Source organism: Neovison vison, chromosome 7 (assembly GCF_020171115.1).
Source record: "Neovison vison isolate M4711 chromosome 7, ASM_NN_V1, whole genome shotgun sequence".
Lineage (NCBI taxonomy): Eukaryota > Metazoa > Chordata > Mammalia > Carnivora > Mustelidae > Neogale > Neogale vison.
In genome coordinates, this window is record NC_058097.1 from 16,443,472 (window position 1) to 16,460,157 (window position 16,686).

The following is a 16,686-nucleotide window of genomic DNA, read 5'->3' on the forward strand; positions in this document are numbered from 1 at the left end:
ATTCGTGGGCGGCTCTGGCATACCTGTGATGTCTCTGTCTCTACCAACATTGTGAACCGGGTTAGCAACCACTACTCAATATTGAACTAAGGTCCACGACAAGCACTGAGTGTTCCATCCAAGTTCATTATGTATTCTAAATCAATCCAGAAGAAATTGAGGGGAAATGAAACCACAAATGAAAAACATCATTACCTACCATTATGAACTATGCTTTAACAGGCTACAACCCACAACTTTTAACTTACCATGAGGCATACACCAAAGGACTAAGCTAAGGGTAGAATTGAGAAGTAATGCTATGTACACAAGAGAAATCAAGGGATCTATCGAAATCAGATTCGGCCACTCATCAATCAAAATCTCTGCGAACCTGTTTCTCATTCTGTTAACATTAAGGATCACTACACCCAAGTCACTCTCAACTAGTTATCCATGGATGAAATAATGAGAAAGTACTTTTAAAGTACCCTTTAAAAGCATAAAAGGCCATAACGCATTCAAATACAAGTTACTAAATTCTAAGATGTTAATCTACTGGCCATTAAGGTTTATTAAAAACAATGTCCTTTTGGGAAACTTTACATTTCAAAATTTTTTTTATAGCTTTATGAATCTGAATATAGAAAAAATATTTTACTAGTATACTTGATTCACGGAAAGAACTAACAAAAATTAAGTTTTTCTCAGTTACAAGGTTATACTGTGAAGGAATTTCCAAGGAATTCACCCCAAGATTTTATTACCCAAAATGATACACACCAAAAAAATATATGTGTTAATATGTGTATATACATAAATACCTCAAAGTCTCATGGACTGGGGTTTGTGGACTGTCTGTCAAGGAGCAAGAGGGAACTTTTCAGGGTGATGGAAATCCTCCGTCTTAAAAGGGAGTGTGATTATGTGGATGAATACATCTGTCAAAACTCACTAAACTGTACATTTTAATTGGGCACAATTTCTGTATGTAAAGTACACCTCAATATGTTTAGACAAAAGTCTATCCTATTTCCTTAAAATAAATAACAACACTCAATTGCACCATGGTCTCAAGAACTTTCACAATGAGATCTAATGCAACAGGTTTGAAGATTTAACAAAGAGGGTGAGTCAAGGACTATAAAAGTTAACTCATGACCTTCTGGCCTCAAGGTCAACTCAAATTAATAGAAAATAAAGGTAGCATAATCAGAGGGTAAAAAATCTGTTTCTCCTCAGGAAAACCTGAAATGAATTACTTCAGAGGGCCCAGTGGGAAGAGCACAGGTTCAGAGCCCTTGAAACCTAGAGTGGAATGGTTATAGGCTGTTAAGCGTGTGACCTTGAGAGTCCTCAGTCCCTGAGGCTCAGTTTCCCTTTCTGTAAAATGGGGATAATGACGGCTTAATGATGGCTTAAAAGTTTGACCTAGCGAACAGTTAAGTATTTAATATAAGAGATGCAATACATGGCGTTATTGAAGGCTGCAGAATTTAGTGCTGGTTAGAAATGCATGCAGAACTAAGGCCCCTCTGTTTCCGTCTAGGGGAGCTGTGGTCCCTTCCGTACGTCTTATAGCCCTCAGACAGGCTTCACTTCCCTCCTACACACACCCTGCAACTTTTCTGGTCCGGACCACCCCTCACCCGTGCAGCTCCCAAGGGCCGCCCACCTCCCGGGCCCCACCTCGTTGAGGAAACGGGTGATATCGTAGACTCGCCCGTGGATCACCAGCCAGATCTCCTTCGTGGAGTTGCGCTTCGCCACTTCCTCCAATCGATAATAGGTAACGGAGTTCTCGACCCCTTGCCTTTTCCCATCGCTGTCGCTTGCTTCCACAGTCGCCATTGGGCCTGAATTACCTCTTCTCCACCACTAACCGGGTTCCGAGGTTAACTTCCTCGAGGTGCACCTTCTGTTCAGTCCTCCCCGGCTTCCGTAACTAAGGCCCTTACGGTCGTCGGAGGGATCCTGGCAACAGCCAATCACGCTTCCGAGTAGTTCCTGGTTCGTTTTTCTTTTTACCAATGAAATAACGGATTCAGGTTTAAGTCCCGCCCCCTTTCCGCCCAATCCTTGGGGCGTAGGCCTGGTTCGAGGTCCAACTAACCAATCAGGATCGTCTATCCCTCCAATCTCACCAACCGGGTACCGTGATTTTGGAAAAAGGCCTAATGGAGACCGGTTGACAGCGGTTACACAAGACAGGTTTCCCTTTCACTTAGTGTAGCGGCCTGCGGAGTCCTGGAAGAGAGGGCCGAGTCTCCATTTTCCCGTTTCCCTTCTTTTCCCTTCCCTTCGCCGTGACCTCTCCGCGCGAAGCTTCTTTCCCCCACCTCCCGTGCAGCCCGTATTCCAGCCCGGGTTAACATCTTTTTTTTTTTTTTGCAACCTTCAGGCTGTGACCGGACGACTCAAACGTCTAAGTCTCATTTTCCTCACCAGTATAATGGGCGAGATAACCCATAATAATAATTAAATGAGAACGTGTATCTCCACAGCGCTAGGCACACAGTAATCAGGCACGAATGAGAGTGGTGCTAAAAAAGGGGGGGGGGGGGGGGGCCAGGGTCGTAATTCGCCTAGGCCATTGACAGGTAGCTTTCCAAGTTTTTGCCACTACTTATAATCTGATTCAGTTATATCTCCAAGTTGGGAAAGGCGGATCTCATTTTTGAACGAATTTCTGGTGATCAGAACAGAGCTATGCTATTTTCGTTTCTTAGTGTTCTAAAATAAAATTCACCTCAACTATTCCCATCTAGGGATCCCAGCATTTGGGGATTCCAAGCTTGGTCGATGTGCAGTGTTGTAAGCTCCTCATTTTTAACTGCCATTACAACTGACAAATTGACATGTAATGCCCTTTTCATCCTGTCACTCTCCCAGACGCTCCACAATCCATCATCAACCCCTTTTACTAATATTTTCCACCGTTCCTTTTATAAGACTTGTGTACCAGCCACTGACTCCTAAACCTGCTGTTAATAAAACCACTTCTGTGATCATACCAAGTACACCGACTCTCTTACTTCCAGTGCCTACTCACTTTCAAGCTCATCCTGAAATTCTTTTTCAAAAACTCTGCTGGCATTCCAGCCTCCATGGTCCCATCCTCTACAGCACCTAAGCATATTACTATTTCAGGAAACCCCCCTGTATCTGTAAATCTTAAGTTTCCATATCTTACCTCCCAATTGAGACTGAAAAATATGAGAGAAATCCCGTATGATTCTTAGGATATTCCACAAACTAGATTCAAAGACTTAAATTCATTTCAGAGATATTTACTGAACATTTCCTATGTCACAAGTACTGTGGCAGGCTTGAGGATAGAAAAGCAACATAAGAAATAAACATTCTGAGGGCACCTCTGTCTGCCTTCAGCTCAGGTCATGATCTCAGGGTCCTGGGATCAAGCCCCACACGGAGCTCCCTGCTCAATGGGGAGCTTGCTTCTCCCTCTCCTCTGCCCCTCCCCCTGTCTCTCTCAAATAAATCAAATCTTAAGAAAAAGAAAGAAAGAAAGAAAGAAGCCTTCTAAACCAAAAACGTTTACATACATATACATTTAAATTCTTTTTTTTTTTTTAATTTTTTAAGATTTTATTTTTTTATTTATTTGAGAGAGCGAGACAGTGAGAGAGAGCATGAGCGAGGAGAAGGTCAGAGGGAGAAGCAGACTCCCCATGGAGCTGGGAGCCTGATGTGGGACTCGATCCCGGGACTTCAGGATCACGCCCTGAGCCGGAGGCAGTCGTTTAACCAACTGCGCCACCCAGGCGTCCCTACATTTAAATTCTTGTTGGCGCCTGGGTGGCTCAGTTGGTTGGACGACTGCCTTCGGCTCAGGTCATGATCCTGGAGTCCCGGGATCGAGTCCCACATTGGGCTCCCGGCTCCACGGGGAGTCTGCTTCTCTCTCTGACCTCCTCACTCATGCTCTCTCTCACTGTCTCTCTCTCAAATAAATAAATAAAAATCTTAAAAAAAAAAAAAAGAAATAGAGATTTGTTCCAAATGTAATGGGACACAGCTCTGAAAGCATACTCGTTAAATGAATAATTCACAATTAACCCCAGTGTGCACCTGAGGCTGTTTTAGAAATACAAACTCTAAAAAAAATACAGACTCTAGGGGCGCCTGAGTGGCTCAGTCGTTAAACAACTGCCTTCAGCTCAAGTCAACATCCCAGGGTCCTGGGATCAAGCCCAGCATCGGGCTCCCTGCTCAACGGGAAACCTGCTTCTCCCTCTCCTTCTGCCCCGTGTTCCCTCTAATCCCTGTGTCTCTCTCTGTCAAATAAATTAATAAAATCTTGAGCACCTGGGTGGCTTAGTGGGTTAAGCCTCTGCCTTTGGCTCAGGTCATGATCTCAAGGTCTTGGGATCAAGCCCTGCATTGGGCTCTCTGCTCAGCGGGGAGCCTGCTTCCCCCTCTCTCTGCCTGTCTCTCTGCCTACTTGTGATCTCTCTCCCTGTCAAATAAATAAGAAAAAAAAAAAATCTTTAAATAAATAAATAAAATCATCTTTACATACATATATACATACATACATACAGATTCTGGGGTGCTTAGGTGGCTCAATTAGTTAAGCAGCTGCCTTTGGCTCAGGTCATGATCCCAGGGTGCTGGCTGGGGAGGTACAGGGGTGTGTGTGTGGCAGCAGTTGGTGCTTCTCCCTCTCCCTCACACCCCTCCCCTGGCTTGTGATCTCTCTCTCTTCTCTCTCTCTTCCTCTCAAATAAAGATCTTTAAAAATACAGATTGCTTCTTGTCCAAACAGGGGAGTCTCTTCTTCATCTCAAAATCTTGGCTTGCCTCATTACTTACTCTGACCAACTGATTGTGGCAGAAGTGATGCTGCGCAAGTTGTGAAGTTTCATCTTCACAGGTAAGAACCTTCCCCCGAATGAGATCAAGATGCTGGAAATAAGCCTGGGATTTAAGACCAGCCATTTAAACTCTCAGCAGAGCCCACCCCTTCATCCACTTGTCAGCTCAGTGTGAACACTGAGGGAGCCCAGGCTTACTCAGCAGAACTGCCCAATCAACCCACAGAATTGTGAGAAAGAATAAAACATTGTTTTAACACAATTAAAAAAAACAAACATGCAGATTCCCAGCCCCATCTCCAGAAATGTAGGCCCAGTGGGTCTGGATGTAAAAGAAGCAGAAATGAACATTTTTTTTTTTTAAAGATTTTATTTATTTATTTGACAGAGAGAGATTACAAGTAGGCAGAGAGGCAGGCAGAGAGAGAGAGGAGGAAGCAGGCTCTCTGCTGAACAGAGAGCCTGATGAGGGACTCGATTCCAGGACCCTGAGATCATGACCTGAGCCGAAGGCAGCGGCTTAACCCAGTGAGCCACCCAGGCGCCCGAAACGAACATTTTTAACAAGTATCTGTGATGACTGATGCAAGTGATTTGTGTATAACTTCGGGAAACCCTGAATGTTTTCTGAAGCATATATGTCTTTATCTCACATGCAATAAATTAGTAAAATTATACAGCATTTCCTTTACTATCTCCACCTTTCAGAAACTGGGCCCAATCGTGTTTTTAAAGACTCTAAGATGATAGTATAAAAGAACTTGTCAACAAAGGGAAGGGTTAGAGAAATATATTTGGAGTACCATAATACCAAAAGCAGGTTTTCAGAGACTGGGAAGAGAAAAGTTGTTTGGGATTCCTTTTGTAACAGTAACATAAAACCCACAAGTTTCCTCAAAGGGATGGAGTTGGGCAAGGAGGGAAGCAGTACAGGCAAGAGTAGAGCCAAGTTATCTCTTCAGAGGGCTACATAATGTAGGTAGGGTGATGGGACCTTCTGGGCCAGGGCTCCCAGCTAGCAGACTACTTGAGACCGGTGCAGAGGCTGTCAGCTCTACAAAAGATCTTTTGGGAAGTGAGCAATGTGGCCTAAAGGCTGGAGAGCCCTTCCTGAGTGTTTTGAACTATGTAAAACTCCTGAGGAGGACAGGAACTGCTCCCATAAATGACTAAGACTGAATATGTCATCATCCTGGCAAGTGGAATTAGGATCACATTAAAGTGGTTTTTTAAGTAATATTTAAATTCCTTTTTTTAGAATTTCAAACAGGTACATTGAAAGGATAATACAGGGTGCCTGGGTGGCTCAGTGGATTCAAGTCTCTGCCTTCAGCTCAGGTCATGATACCGGGGTCCTGGGATCGAGTCTCTGCTCGGCAGGGAGCCTGCTTCCCTTCCTCTCTCTCTGCCTGCCTCTCTGACTACTTGTCATCTCTGTCTGTCAAATAAATAAATAAAATCTTAAAAAAAAAAGAAACAAAGAAAGAATAATACAATGAACTCCCATATCCTTTTAACTTAGATTTAGAAACTGTGAATCTTTCCATATTTGATTTCTATTTATTATTGCTATTGTTGTGAATTATGTTCAACCATTTCAGAACACGTTGCAGACATCATGACCCTTTACCCAAATAATTATGTATCTCCTAAGAATGAGAACATACTCTTACATAACCCCAGGTGTCCCAAATAAATAAATAAAATCTTAAAAAAAAAATAGACAAATCACTGGAACAGAATAGAAAGTTCAGAAAAGACCCGCATTGATATGGATAATCCATTTTCAAGAAAAACATAAATATAATTCATTGGGGAATTATGTTTTCATCAAATGATATTGCTACAATTATGTGTGACTTGGAAAAAAAGGAGATCAACAAAGCTACCTAATATTAACCAAGATTTTTGAGTGGCAGAGATAGGGACTTCAAGCTAGACTTTCTGTCTAATGTGTGGTAGTTGTGAATATGAATTTAATAATCAGTACATTTAGGCCACCATCTTTTCCTGAATCAGATTCAGTCTGATTGGGGCGCCTGGGTGGCTCAGTGGGTTAAAGCCTCTGCCTTTGGCTCAGGTCATGATCTCAGGGTCCTGGGATTAAGCCCCACACAGGGCTCTCTGCTCAGTGGGGAGCCTGCTTCCCCTCTCTCTTCCTGCTGCTCTGCCTGTGATTGCTCTCTCTGTGTCAAATAAATAAATAAAATCTTAAAAAAAAAAAAAAAAAGAATGCAGCATCTTAAAAAAAAAAAGTTCAGTAAAGGGGAGCCTTGGTGGGTCAGTCGGTTAAGCATCTGCCTTCAGCTATGGTCATGATCCCAGGGTCCTGAGACTGAGTCCTGCATTGGGCTCTTGCTCAGTGGGGGTCCTGCTTCTCCTTATGCCTGCTTCTCCCTCTGTCTGCCACTCCCCCTACTTGTGCTCTCTCTGACAAATAAATAAATAAAAACTAAATAAATTGTGGAGGCCAAGAAAAACAAGGCTGTACCCACCTTGAGTCTAGTCCTGACATAAGTACAGCCATCTTGGCAAAGCAAAAGCTGGCACCTTGTACCCCCTCTCCCCACGCTCCCCTCCCCTCGGTAGTATGTTTGACATTCCTCAGCCACCCCTGGCTGCCCTAAAAGAAAAACAAATAGTTAACTTGCAGAGATCACAATCCTGCAAGACAGGGGTCTCCCTTGGTTTACAGATGTCCTAGAGATTTAACAATAGCCCAATTTCCAGAGGCAAATAACTCAGTTCCCCAAGCCCTAAAGTCACCCACCCCACCATAAAACTGAAGGAGGCTGAGGCAGAAGGAAATGGAAATAAAGTTAAATTTCTTCTAAACCCAAATCTCACTAACAAGGACACTTGATAGGGGAAGTGTGAAACTTTATCTCTAAACCTCCAAGATAGTGTCCACAATCATTCCCAAGCATATGACCCACTAATATACATCTAAAGGGTATCATGAGAAGATATTTATTACTGGCAATAAATAACCTTTCTCCCAACAATAGCTAGCCCCTCAAGGTCCTGGAGACCTTGCTTCCAAAATTCCTTGGAGACTAACCTCATCCCCTTTGTCCTCACCCACCACCAAGTCCACACCTACTCTGCCTTTAAAAACTCTGACTGTAATCTGGTTCTGCGTCCAAGTCGCTACTCCACTGCGTAGGGTATACTTGGGCCCAAGCTAAGCCTGTCACCTCAGGGTCAAAGTCCTTACTCCACTGTGTTGGGTGTACTTGGGCCCAAGCGTAAGCTTGTCAAATAAACCCTCGTGTGATTGCATCGGTACTTGGCTCCTTGGTGGTCTCTCAGATGTGAAAACTGAAAACTCGGGCATAACATAAATAAGATGTTGTCTGTAGATTTTTTTCAGTTGATTCCCTTTATCAGATACGAAGCAGAATTCCCCTATATTCCCAGTTTCCTTTTTTTTTTAATCATAAAAGGATATTTAATCCTTAAAATCTAAAAAAAAATATATATATATATATAATCCTGTCAAATATTTTTTCTTCATCCTTTGGGATGACCATATGATTTTTATCCTGATAATATGGTGAATTATCTTGAATGTTTTTCAAAAACATAACCATCTTTGGATTCCTGGAATAAACTCCACTTAGTTATGATGTAGCCTTTTTTATATATTGTTGGATTTAATTTGCTAGTGTATTTTTAAAAGATCTTTGTATCTATATTCATGAGGAATATTGGCTGTAATTTTCTATTCTTGAATGCTTTGACAGTTTTTTCCAAGCTTTTTGACAAATATTTACTGAGTAACTACAGCTAAGTACTGTGTCAATATGAGTATTAAACAAAACTCAACACAGTGCCTGCCACAGACAGTCCTCAGTATATGATCGATATTTTGGAGTTACTACTTCTAGAGGCTATAAATGAGACCCACCTCTTAAAGAAATTTATTAAAAGGAAGAAGGCACCTACCATACAAAACTTTTTTTTCTTTTTTTTAGGTAGTGTCCATGCCCAATGTGAGGTGTGAACTCACAACCCTTAGATCAAGAGTTGCATGCTCTACCACTGAATGAGCCAGCCAGACGTCCCACTATATAAAACATTTTTTTTTAATTAACATTTTACTATTGCTGTTTTCATGTATTAGAAAATCTCCTCTCAGGCTCTCCAGGAGCATGCTCTGAAATTTATCTCAGCTAACAGTGGGATCAGTGTGTGAGAATCTGCTCTAGGGAAGTCGTTATTTACCTTGTAAGCTCATTCTACTGTTTTTGGATAAATAGTGGAATTGGAACAGGAAACAGTCAAGGAAAACACTGTGCATGCTCCATGAGAATAAAGCAAGAAACAAGGATTCTGTCTCATTTTTTGCAGACATCAAACACACCTCCTGTGTTCTCACACCTTTTTGTTGGGGGAGGGTTCCCCTTTCCTGTTCCAGGAATGGAATACAATGAGGTAGCCCTCAAATCTGCTCATGCCCTTCTCAGGGTATTATGTCCCCTGGCAACCTATTCTCTTTCCCTGCCAGAAGGAAGACAAACTCTTAAAGCCATCACAGTCCAACATTCTCCTTCCCTTCCTAGAGCCAGGCCCAGGTCACTAGTGTCAGGGAATTTTCAGGAAGTTGATGCAAAATGAGAAGCTCAAATTCTCCAGGGTATGGCCTCAGGGGTTTGGTTGCAAGCATCCTAGAGTTGTTCCAACGCTCAGGTCAGCCAGACCTCCCTGGCCTGTTGGGTGGACTCTTCTGGAGCTTCCCCCAAGACCCTCCTGTTCAGTCTTATGCCAGTGGGGCCCAAACCCCAACAGCCCAGCCCAGTTTCATTTCCAGAAATGAAAGAAACTATCACTGTGTAAATAGCTATTAATGAGGATGGTTTCTACCCTGGGTTGGTTCCCCTGGCTTCAGAACACCCACTTTTTTTTCCCTTCTTATGTTTGTTTACTCTTTTTTTTTTTTTTAAAGATTTAATTTAATTTATTTATTTGACAGAGATTACAAGTGGGCAGAGAGGCAGGCAGAGAGAGAAGGGGAAGCGGACCCCTCGCTGAGCTAGAGCCTGATGTGGGGCTCTATCCTAGGATCCTGAGATCATGACCGGAGCCAAAGGTGGAAGCTTTAACCCACTGAGCCACCCAGGTGCCCCTGATGTTTGTCTACTCTTAAAAGATAATAAATAGGGGCGCCTGAGTGGCTCAGTGGGTTAAGCCTCTGCCTTCAGCTCAGGTCATGATCCCCGGGTCTTCGGATTGAGCCCCGCATCGGGCTCTCAGCTCAGCAGGGAGCCTGCCTCCACCTCTCTCTCTGCCTGCCTCTCTGCCCACTTGTGATCTCTGTCTGTCAAATAAATAAATAAAATCTTTAAAAAACAAAAAAGGTAATAAATAGGGGCACCTGGGTGGCTCAGTGGGTTAAAGCCTCTGTCTTTGGCTCAGGTCATGATCCCAGGGTTCTGGGATGGAGCCCCGCATCAGGCTCTCCGCTCAGCGGGGAGCCTGCTTCCCTTCCTCTCTCTCTGCCTGCCTCTCTGTCTGTCAAATAAATAAATAAAAATCTTAAAAAAAAAAAAAGGTAACGAATACATTCACATGTTTCAAAAAGAAAACATGTGTATATAAATATATATGTGTGTATCTATATATACTATATATATAATATATATTTATGTATTATTTTTGAGGGGCAAGAAAGAAAAATTTATTGAGCGATAGTAAAAAGCTCTGAGTGAAGGAGGGAACCAGAGAGGTTGCCCAATAAAACAAAACAGAGTCCTAAAATGAATTCAAGAAAAGAAGACATGTTAAAAAAAAGAGAGAAGGGTGGAGCCTGGCTGGCTCAGTTGGTGGAGCATGCAACGCTTGATCTTGGGGTCTTGAGTTCGAATGCTACGTTGGGTGTAAAAATTACTTCAAAAAAAAAAAAGAATAGAAGACGTGGTAAAAATATTATCTCAAATCACTGAGGAAAGGGGGGCCTTTTACAGTGTTGAAATAAAATAATAATGATTAAATAATGTTTTTCCAGAAATTTTTTTTCTGGAAAAAAATAATCTGACTACATTCCATATGCCAGAAGAAACCCCGCTTGACCCTTTAAGATTTAAACATAAGAAATGGGTGGCTTGGGGCACCTGGGTGGCTCAGTGGGTTAAGCTGCTGCCTTCGGCTCAGGTCATGATCTCATGGTCCTGGGATCGAGTCCCACGTCGGGCTCTCAGCTCAGCAGAGAGCCTGCTTCCCTCTCCTTCTCTCTCTGCCTGCCTCTCTGCCTACTTGTGATCTCTGTCAAATAAATAAATAAAAGCTTTAAAAAAAAAAAAAAAAAAAAGGAAAGAAATGGGTGGCTCAGTCGTTAAGCATCTGTCTTCACCTCAGGTCATGATCCCATCATCCTGTGTTGGAGCCCCAGGTCAGGATCCCTACTCCATTCCCCTCTGCCTACCCCTCCTCCTGCTTGTGCTCCTGCTCTCCCTCTCTCTCTCTCTGTCAAATAAATATGTAAAAATCTTAAAACAAAACAAAACAAAAGACAAAAGAAATGGGGGAAAAGGGTATTATTCTATCTATTCAAAGCTCAAAAATGGGAAAGGCAAATACAACAACAAAAGTACAAGTGACCAAAAAGAAGAGAAAACTGAGCTTCATCAAAATGAAAAACCTCCGTGTTGCAAACAATACCATTAAAGACTGAAGAGACAAGCCACAGACTGGTAGAAAATATATGCAAATCACATATCAGATAAGGGATTTGTATCCAGAATACATAAAGATCTTTTACAATCAACAATACCAAGAGGACCCAATTGAAAAATGCACAAAGGATCTGAATAGACATTTCGGCAAAGAAGCTCTACAAATAGCTAATAAGCATATGAAAGGATTCTCAATATCACTCCTAGGAAAACGCAACTCAAAACCATGATGAGATTCTATCCAGTGGCCACAGTAAAAAAGACAGACAATAACAAGTGGTGGTTATTCTGAGAACCTGTAACACTCCCACGCTGCTAGGGTAAATGTAAAATGGAGGGTCCACTATGGCAAACAGTTCAGCAGCTCCTCACCAAGTTACACAGAGAGTTGCCATAGGATTTAGCAATTCCACTCCTATGTATATACCCAAGAAAAATGAAAACTATGTGTCACACAAAAACTTGCTTACGAATGTTAATAGCAGCACTGTTCAAAATGCCAAAAAGAGGAAACAACCCAAACGTCCATCAACTGATAAATGGGTAAAGTATGGTGTGTCCTTGTTATTCAGCAGTAAAAACAACTTGCTGAAACATGGATGTATCTTGAAAACATCATGCTAAGTGAACGAAGCCAATCACAACAAACCACAGACCGTATGATTTAATTTATGTGAAATCTCCAGGACAGGCATGTTTAGAGACACAGAAAGTAGAGTTAGTGGTTGCACAGGGCCGAGAGGATTGGGGGGTTGGGGATGACTGCCAACAGGGTGGGGAGCAAAAATGTTCTAAAATTAGTTTGCATGGTGGTTAAACATCCCTGTGACTATACTAGAAGATAGTGAATTACACATTTTCAGTAGGTGAATTACACAGTATGTGAGTTATATCTCAATAAAGATATGGGTGGAAAAAACAGACAAAACTTAGAGACAATGTTAGAAGTCTGGATTAGTGGTTGAAAAAGGGCAGGAAGAGGGGAAAGCAGAAATATTTTTTTTAAATATATAAAAACTAGAATAATTCCCAAATGTGGAGTCAATGAAAGAATGGATGTAAAAAGACATTCAAACATTGAAGTTTTTTGCATCGTAAGGTTCTTTTTGGTAAAGATAATCTAGTGCATAGACTGGATGATGTCACTGTTTTTACTTCAATCTACTGGACAAAAGGCCACTTTGAAAAATCATGTTTCCATAAACACAATTTCCTGTATGCTGGTTTTGCCCTAGAAATTCTCCAGTTGTCTTTGGTCAACGACCTTTATTCAGTCAGTAGAGGATAAGTAAGTAGCAAATCTCCTTGGCGATTAGACTAATGCTAATAGATTTTTGAAGTCAGCTTTATTAATCATCATCTACACATAGTTAAGTAGAAACTTTCTCATCTGGTGCGGCTGGATAGGTAAACAATGGCTATGGATTAAGCAATAAATTTTTAAGCTTATTTATTTAGGTAAGTAATCTCTTACACCCAATGTGGGGCCCGAACTCACAACCCCAAGATCAAGAGTCTCATGCTCTTCCAACTGAGCCAGCCAGGCACCCCTAAGTGATAAATTAATAAAATCAGATAAGGGGTAGTAGAAGGGGCAATTCTTCAATTTTTAATGGCCCTAATACATTCACATGCCTCAAAACTCAAAAAACAAAAAAGAAAAGTTGGGGCACCCGGGGGGCTCAGTCGGTTAAGTGTCTGCCTTCAGCTCAGGTCGTGGTCCCACACTTCTAGGATGGAGCCCTCAGTATGGCTCCCTGCTCAGCGAGGAGCCTGCTTCTCCCTCTCCTCCCTGCCTGTTCGCTTTCTCGCTATCTCCTTCTCTCTTTCTCAAATAAATAAATTTTAAAAATCAATTAAAAAAAAGTAAACATCTCAATGAAGAGTCCTTGCCCACCCTTCTACCCATGTTCCAACCTCTTTCACTCACCCACCCCAGATAATCACTTAATATTTTTTGTATATCTCCTTCCTGAGTTTTTCTATGCAAATGCTAGTAAATATAAATATTTATGCTTAGCTTACTCACTTTTATATAAAAACTAGCGCAGTTCTATGTCTTGCTTTTTTTACTTAATGACAACTTGGAAATGTTTAGATAGTAATACGGAGAGAGCTTCCTCATTTATTTTTACAGTTGGATAGTTTTCCATAGTTACTATTCATTGTTTGATATGAATGTTTCATAACTTAACTAGTCTCTGACTGGGAAATTTGGGTTTCCAGCCTTTTGAAATTGCAAACAATGCTACAGTAACCTTGGTCTTACATCATTATATACACGTAAAAGAACTGGGACTTCCAGGTCAAAAGCATATGCATTTGCAGGATTAGCAATGGACTGATTTATATTTTCACTGGTGATGCATATAAATGACAGCTTCCTCACAGCCCCACAGGGCATGTTATCAAAGTTTTTGAATTATACCAATGTGACATTTAAAAAATGCTATCAGGGGACACTTGGGTCGCTCAGTCGGTTAAGCATCTGCCTTTGGCTCAGGTCATGATCTCAGGGTCCTGGGATCAAGCGCCACGACAGGCTCCCTGCTAAGCGGGAGCCTGCTTTTCCCTCTGTGTGCTCTCTCTCTCTCTCTAATAAATAAATAATAATAAATAAATAAATAAAACAAATATATCTTTATAAAATAAATAAATCTTTAAAAAATGCTATCACACTGTAGTTTTTTAAAAATTTTTTAATTTTTATTTATTTATTTTTTTAAAGATTTTATTTATTTATTTGACAGAGCGAGATCACAAGCAGGCAGAGAGGCAGGCAGAGAGAGAGGAGGAAGCAGGCTCCCTGCTGAGCAGAGAGCCCGAAGCGGGCCTCCATCCCAGGACCCTGAGATCACAACCTGAGCCCAAGGCAGCAGCTTAACCCACTGAGCCACCCAGGCGCCCCACACTGTAGTTTTTATTTGTATTTCTCTTCCTATGGGTGAGGTTGAACATCTACATAGTTAAGATTCAGAAAGGCATTTATCAACTTTCTATCTAGATCAACTCCTGAAAAACAATCCTAATAGCCAAGAATTTCTTTTGAGTTGAGATTATTTATTTTCTACATACCAGGCATGAGCTTGCCTTATGGGATACTCCCTCTACCTGGAATGGTTATCTGTCATCCCGACTTCACATTCATATTTCACCTCTCTAATCTCAAGGTCAGTGTCACCCCCTTGGTGAAATTTATGTGAGCCACCTCGTCCTAAGTGACTACCCATTCTAATATATCGTTCTGTTTTCCCTTTCTCCATAGAACTCATGGCTACACACATTTTTCTGATTTACATGTTGGTTGATTTATATGTCCACCACTATAGCCCCAGTATCTTGGCACATAGTGGGTGTTTACTAACTATATGCCCACCTTCTGGAATGAGGGAGAAGGGGTTAAGTTTCTAAACAGAGTTTCCTGAAACTGGAGTGCGGGAAAGAAATTTGGCTTTGCCACTAGATTAAGAATGCCTACGGGCAGCCCCTAACCCTGAAACTTTATTCTTAAAGCGTTTTAACTTCATACTAACTCTGAGCCGTGGACGTGAGACCCACCCATGGTTAAGAGTTCAGGTTAGGTTTGGGACACTGGGATATTTTCTTTTATCCATAATCACTGGATCAAGGCCTATAAATCAAATAGTTAAGACACAAAACACAAACAAGGTCGTAATTTGTTTCTTCCTGCCCTCTGTTTTTCTTGGCATGGAAAAACTCCAGCTTTTCCTGACTGGGGATGGGTAGTGACACTGGGGGGTGATTCATTAAAAGTGGCCTGAGTAACTGGCCTTTTATTTCTTCTCATTCTTTCCCTTTATTGTCCCAACTCATGTAAGGAAACACATTGAATAAAATAATTCTCCTGCTGATAAAGAACTTTCCCTTGACTCTTTGTTCACTTGCAGTTACATGTTCCCAGAATCAAAATCTTGGTGCTAGGGAGGCTGAAGTGGCTAAGAGTGGATGTGATGTGTATTTCTGGTAGAGAAGGAAGGCCATGAGTCCTGGCTTATGGAAGTTCCTTCTTTTGCCTCCTTTTCTCAACAAAGTTTCCTATTTTATTAGGAAATTATTCCAGTCCCCGGGGAACCTGGCAGGAGTTAGGTGAGGCTGTGGGTAAGTCTGAGAATCTTACTTCCCTATTTCTAAATTCAGTGTCACAGTATCAGTACTTTCCTCTCAAATGAGTGCCATTAATGTCAACCATTCCTAAGTCCAGAAGAGAGGAGAAAATATTCAATTTTATATCCAAATATCAAAAAATATTCAATTTAATAATCGTACACATAGGTCACAATATTAAGAGAAATTGCAGAGTATATTATGTTCATCTTTTACATTATATACTTCTATTTTATTTGAAATTTTTAAATATTTTTTTAAAGTAAAGGATAATCTAAAAAATATGTATAGAAAAAGGCTGGACAATAAGAGACTGAAATGCTAACAACAGCTATCTTCGGGCTGAGGGCTAGCAGTGGATTTCCGTTATCATCTTTATCCCTGGCTACAACTTAGTAGTTCTTTTCACAAATCGTGTATTACTTTTGTGATTAAAAAGAAATAATAATAAAATGTTGTTACATTTAATTTGGTTTGTGTTGTCCCAACCTCCTGTACCTTTCTGTGGAAGTGGAACAATTTATTTTCCAAGAGGTGGGCACAGAAGGACACAAGTGGGACTATGATCGGGGTCAGGGTGACGCAGTGGAAAAATACCAGTGATGCCTCACCCTCAGCATGGTTCTGGTGAAGGCCACTATTAAGCCACCCCTCCTTTGGTTTCTTTTACCACCTCCACGTGAAATAATCCCAGTTCCTCTCACCTGCTGTTGTAAATCTGTTGTCAATCTGGGAGCTTGCTCCTAGCGCCTCACGGTCTCTGTAGATTCCTCGGGTAACCAGCTCCTTCGCGGGGGATGCATCTAGGAAGGGGAGAGTGACAAGATGAATCTGTGGGTCCCTAATGTTCTAAATTGGTGGTTCTTGTCCATTTTTGAGAAGGGGACTCAACAGACAGCATGCCTCCTCCCTACTCAGGCTCTGGGTCCATGAGGGGTCTGGGTAGTGAGAAGGTAGATTATCTTGTTCTATGGCTACATGTTAGGTTGGAGACTGTGACTCTGGCAAGAGCCCAAGAGGCTTCCTTGTGTCCTAATTAAACAGACTTTCCTACCAAACCTGAGCAGCAG

At 41.6% G+C, this 16,686-nt stretch overlaps 1 protein-coding gene across 1 annotated transcript in view; it reads right to left on the minus strand.

Moving 5' to 3' along the window:
- LOC122911293 (cytochrome b5 type B) overlaps positions 1-1,932 on the minus strand; it is a 41,106-nt gene extending 39,174 nt beyond the window's left edge. Inside the window, exon 1 of the mRNA XM_044255828.1 lies at positions 1,669-1,932. Coding sequence (XP_044111763.1) covers positions 1,669-1,830 — 162 coding nt within the window. The 5' untranslated portion in view covers positions 1,831-1,932. The remainder of the gene's footprint in view (positions 1-1,668) is intronic.
- Positions 1,933-16,686: the final 14,754 nt, after the last annotated feature.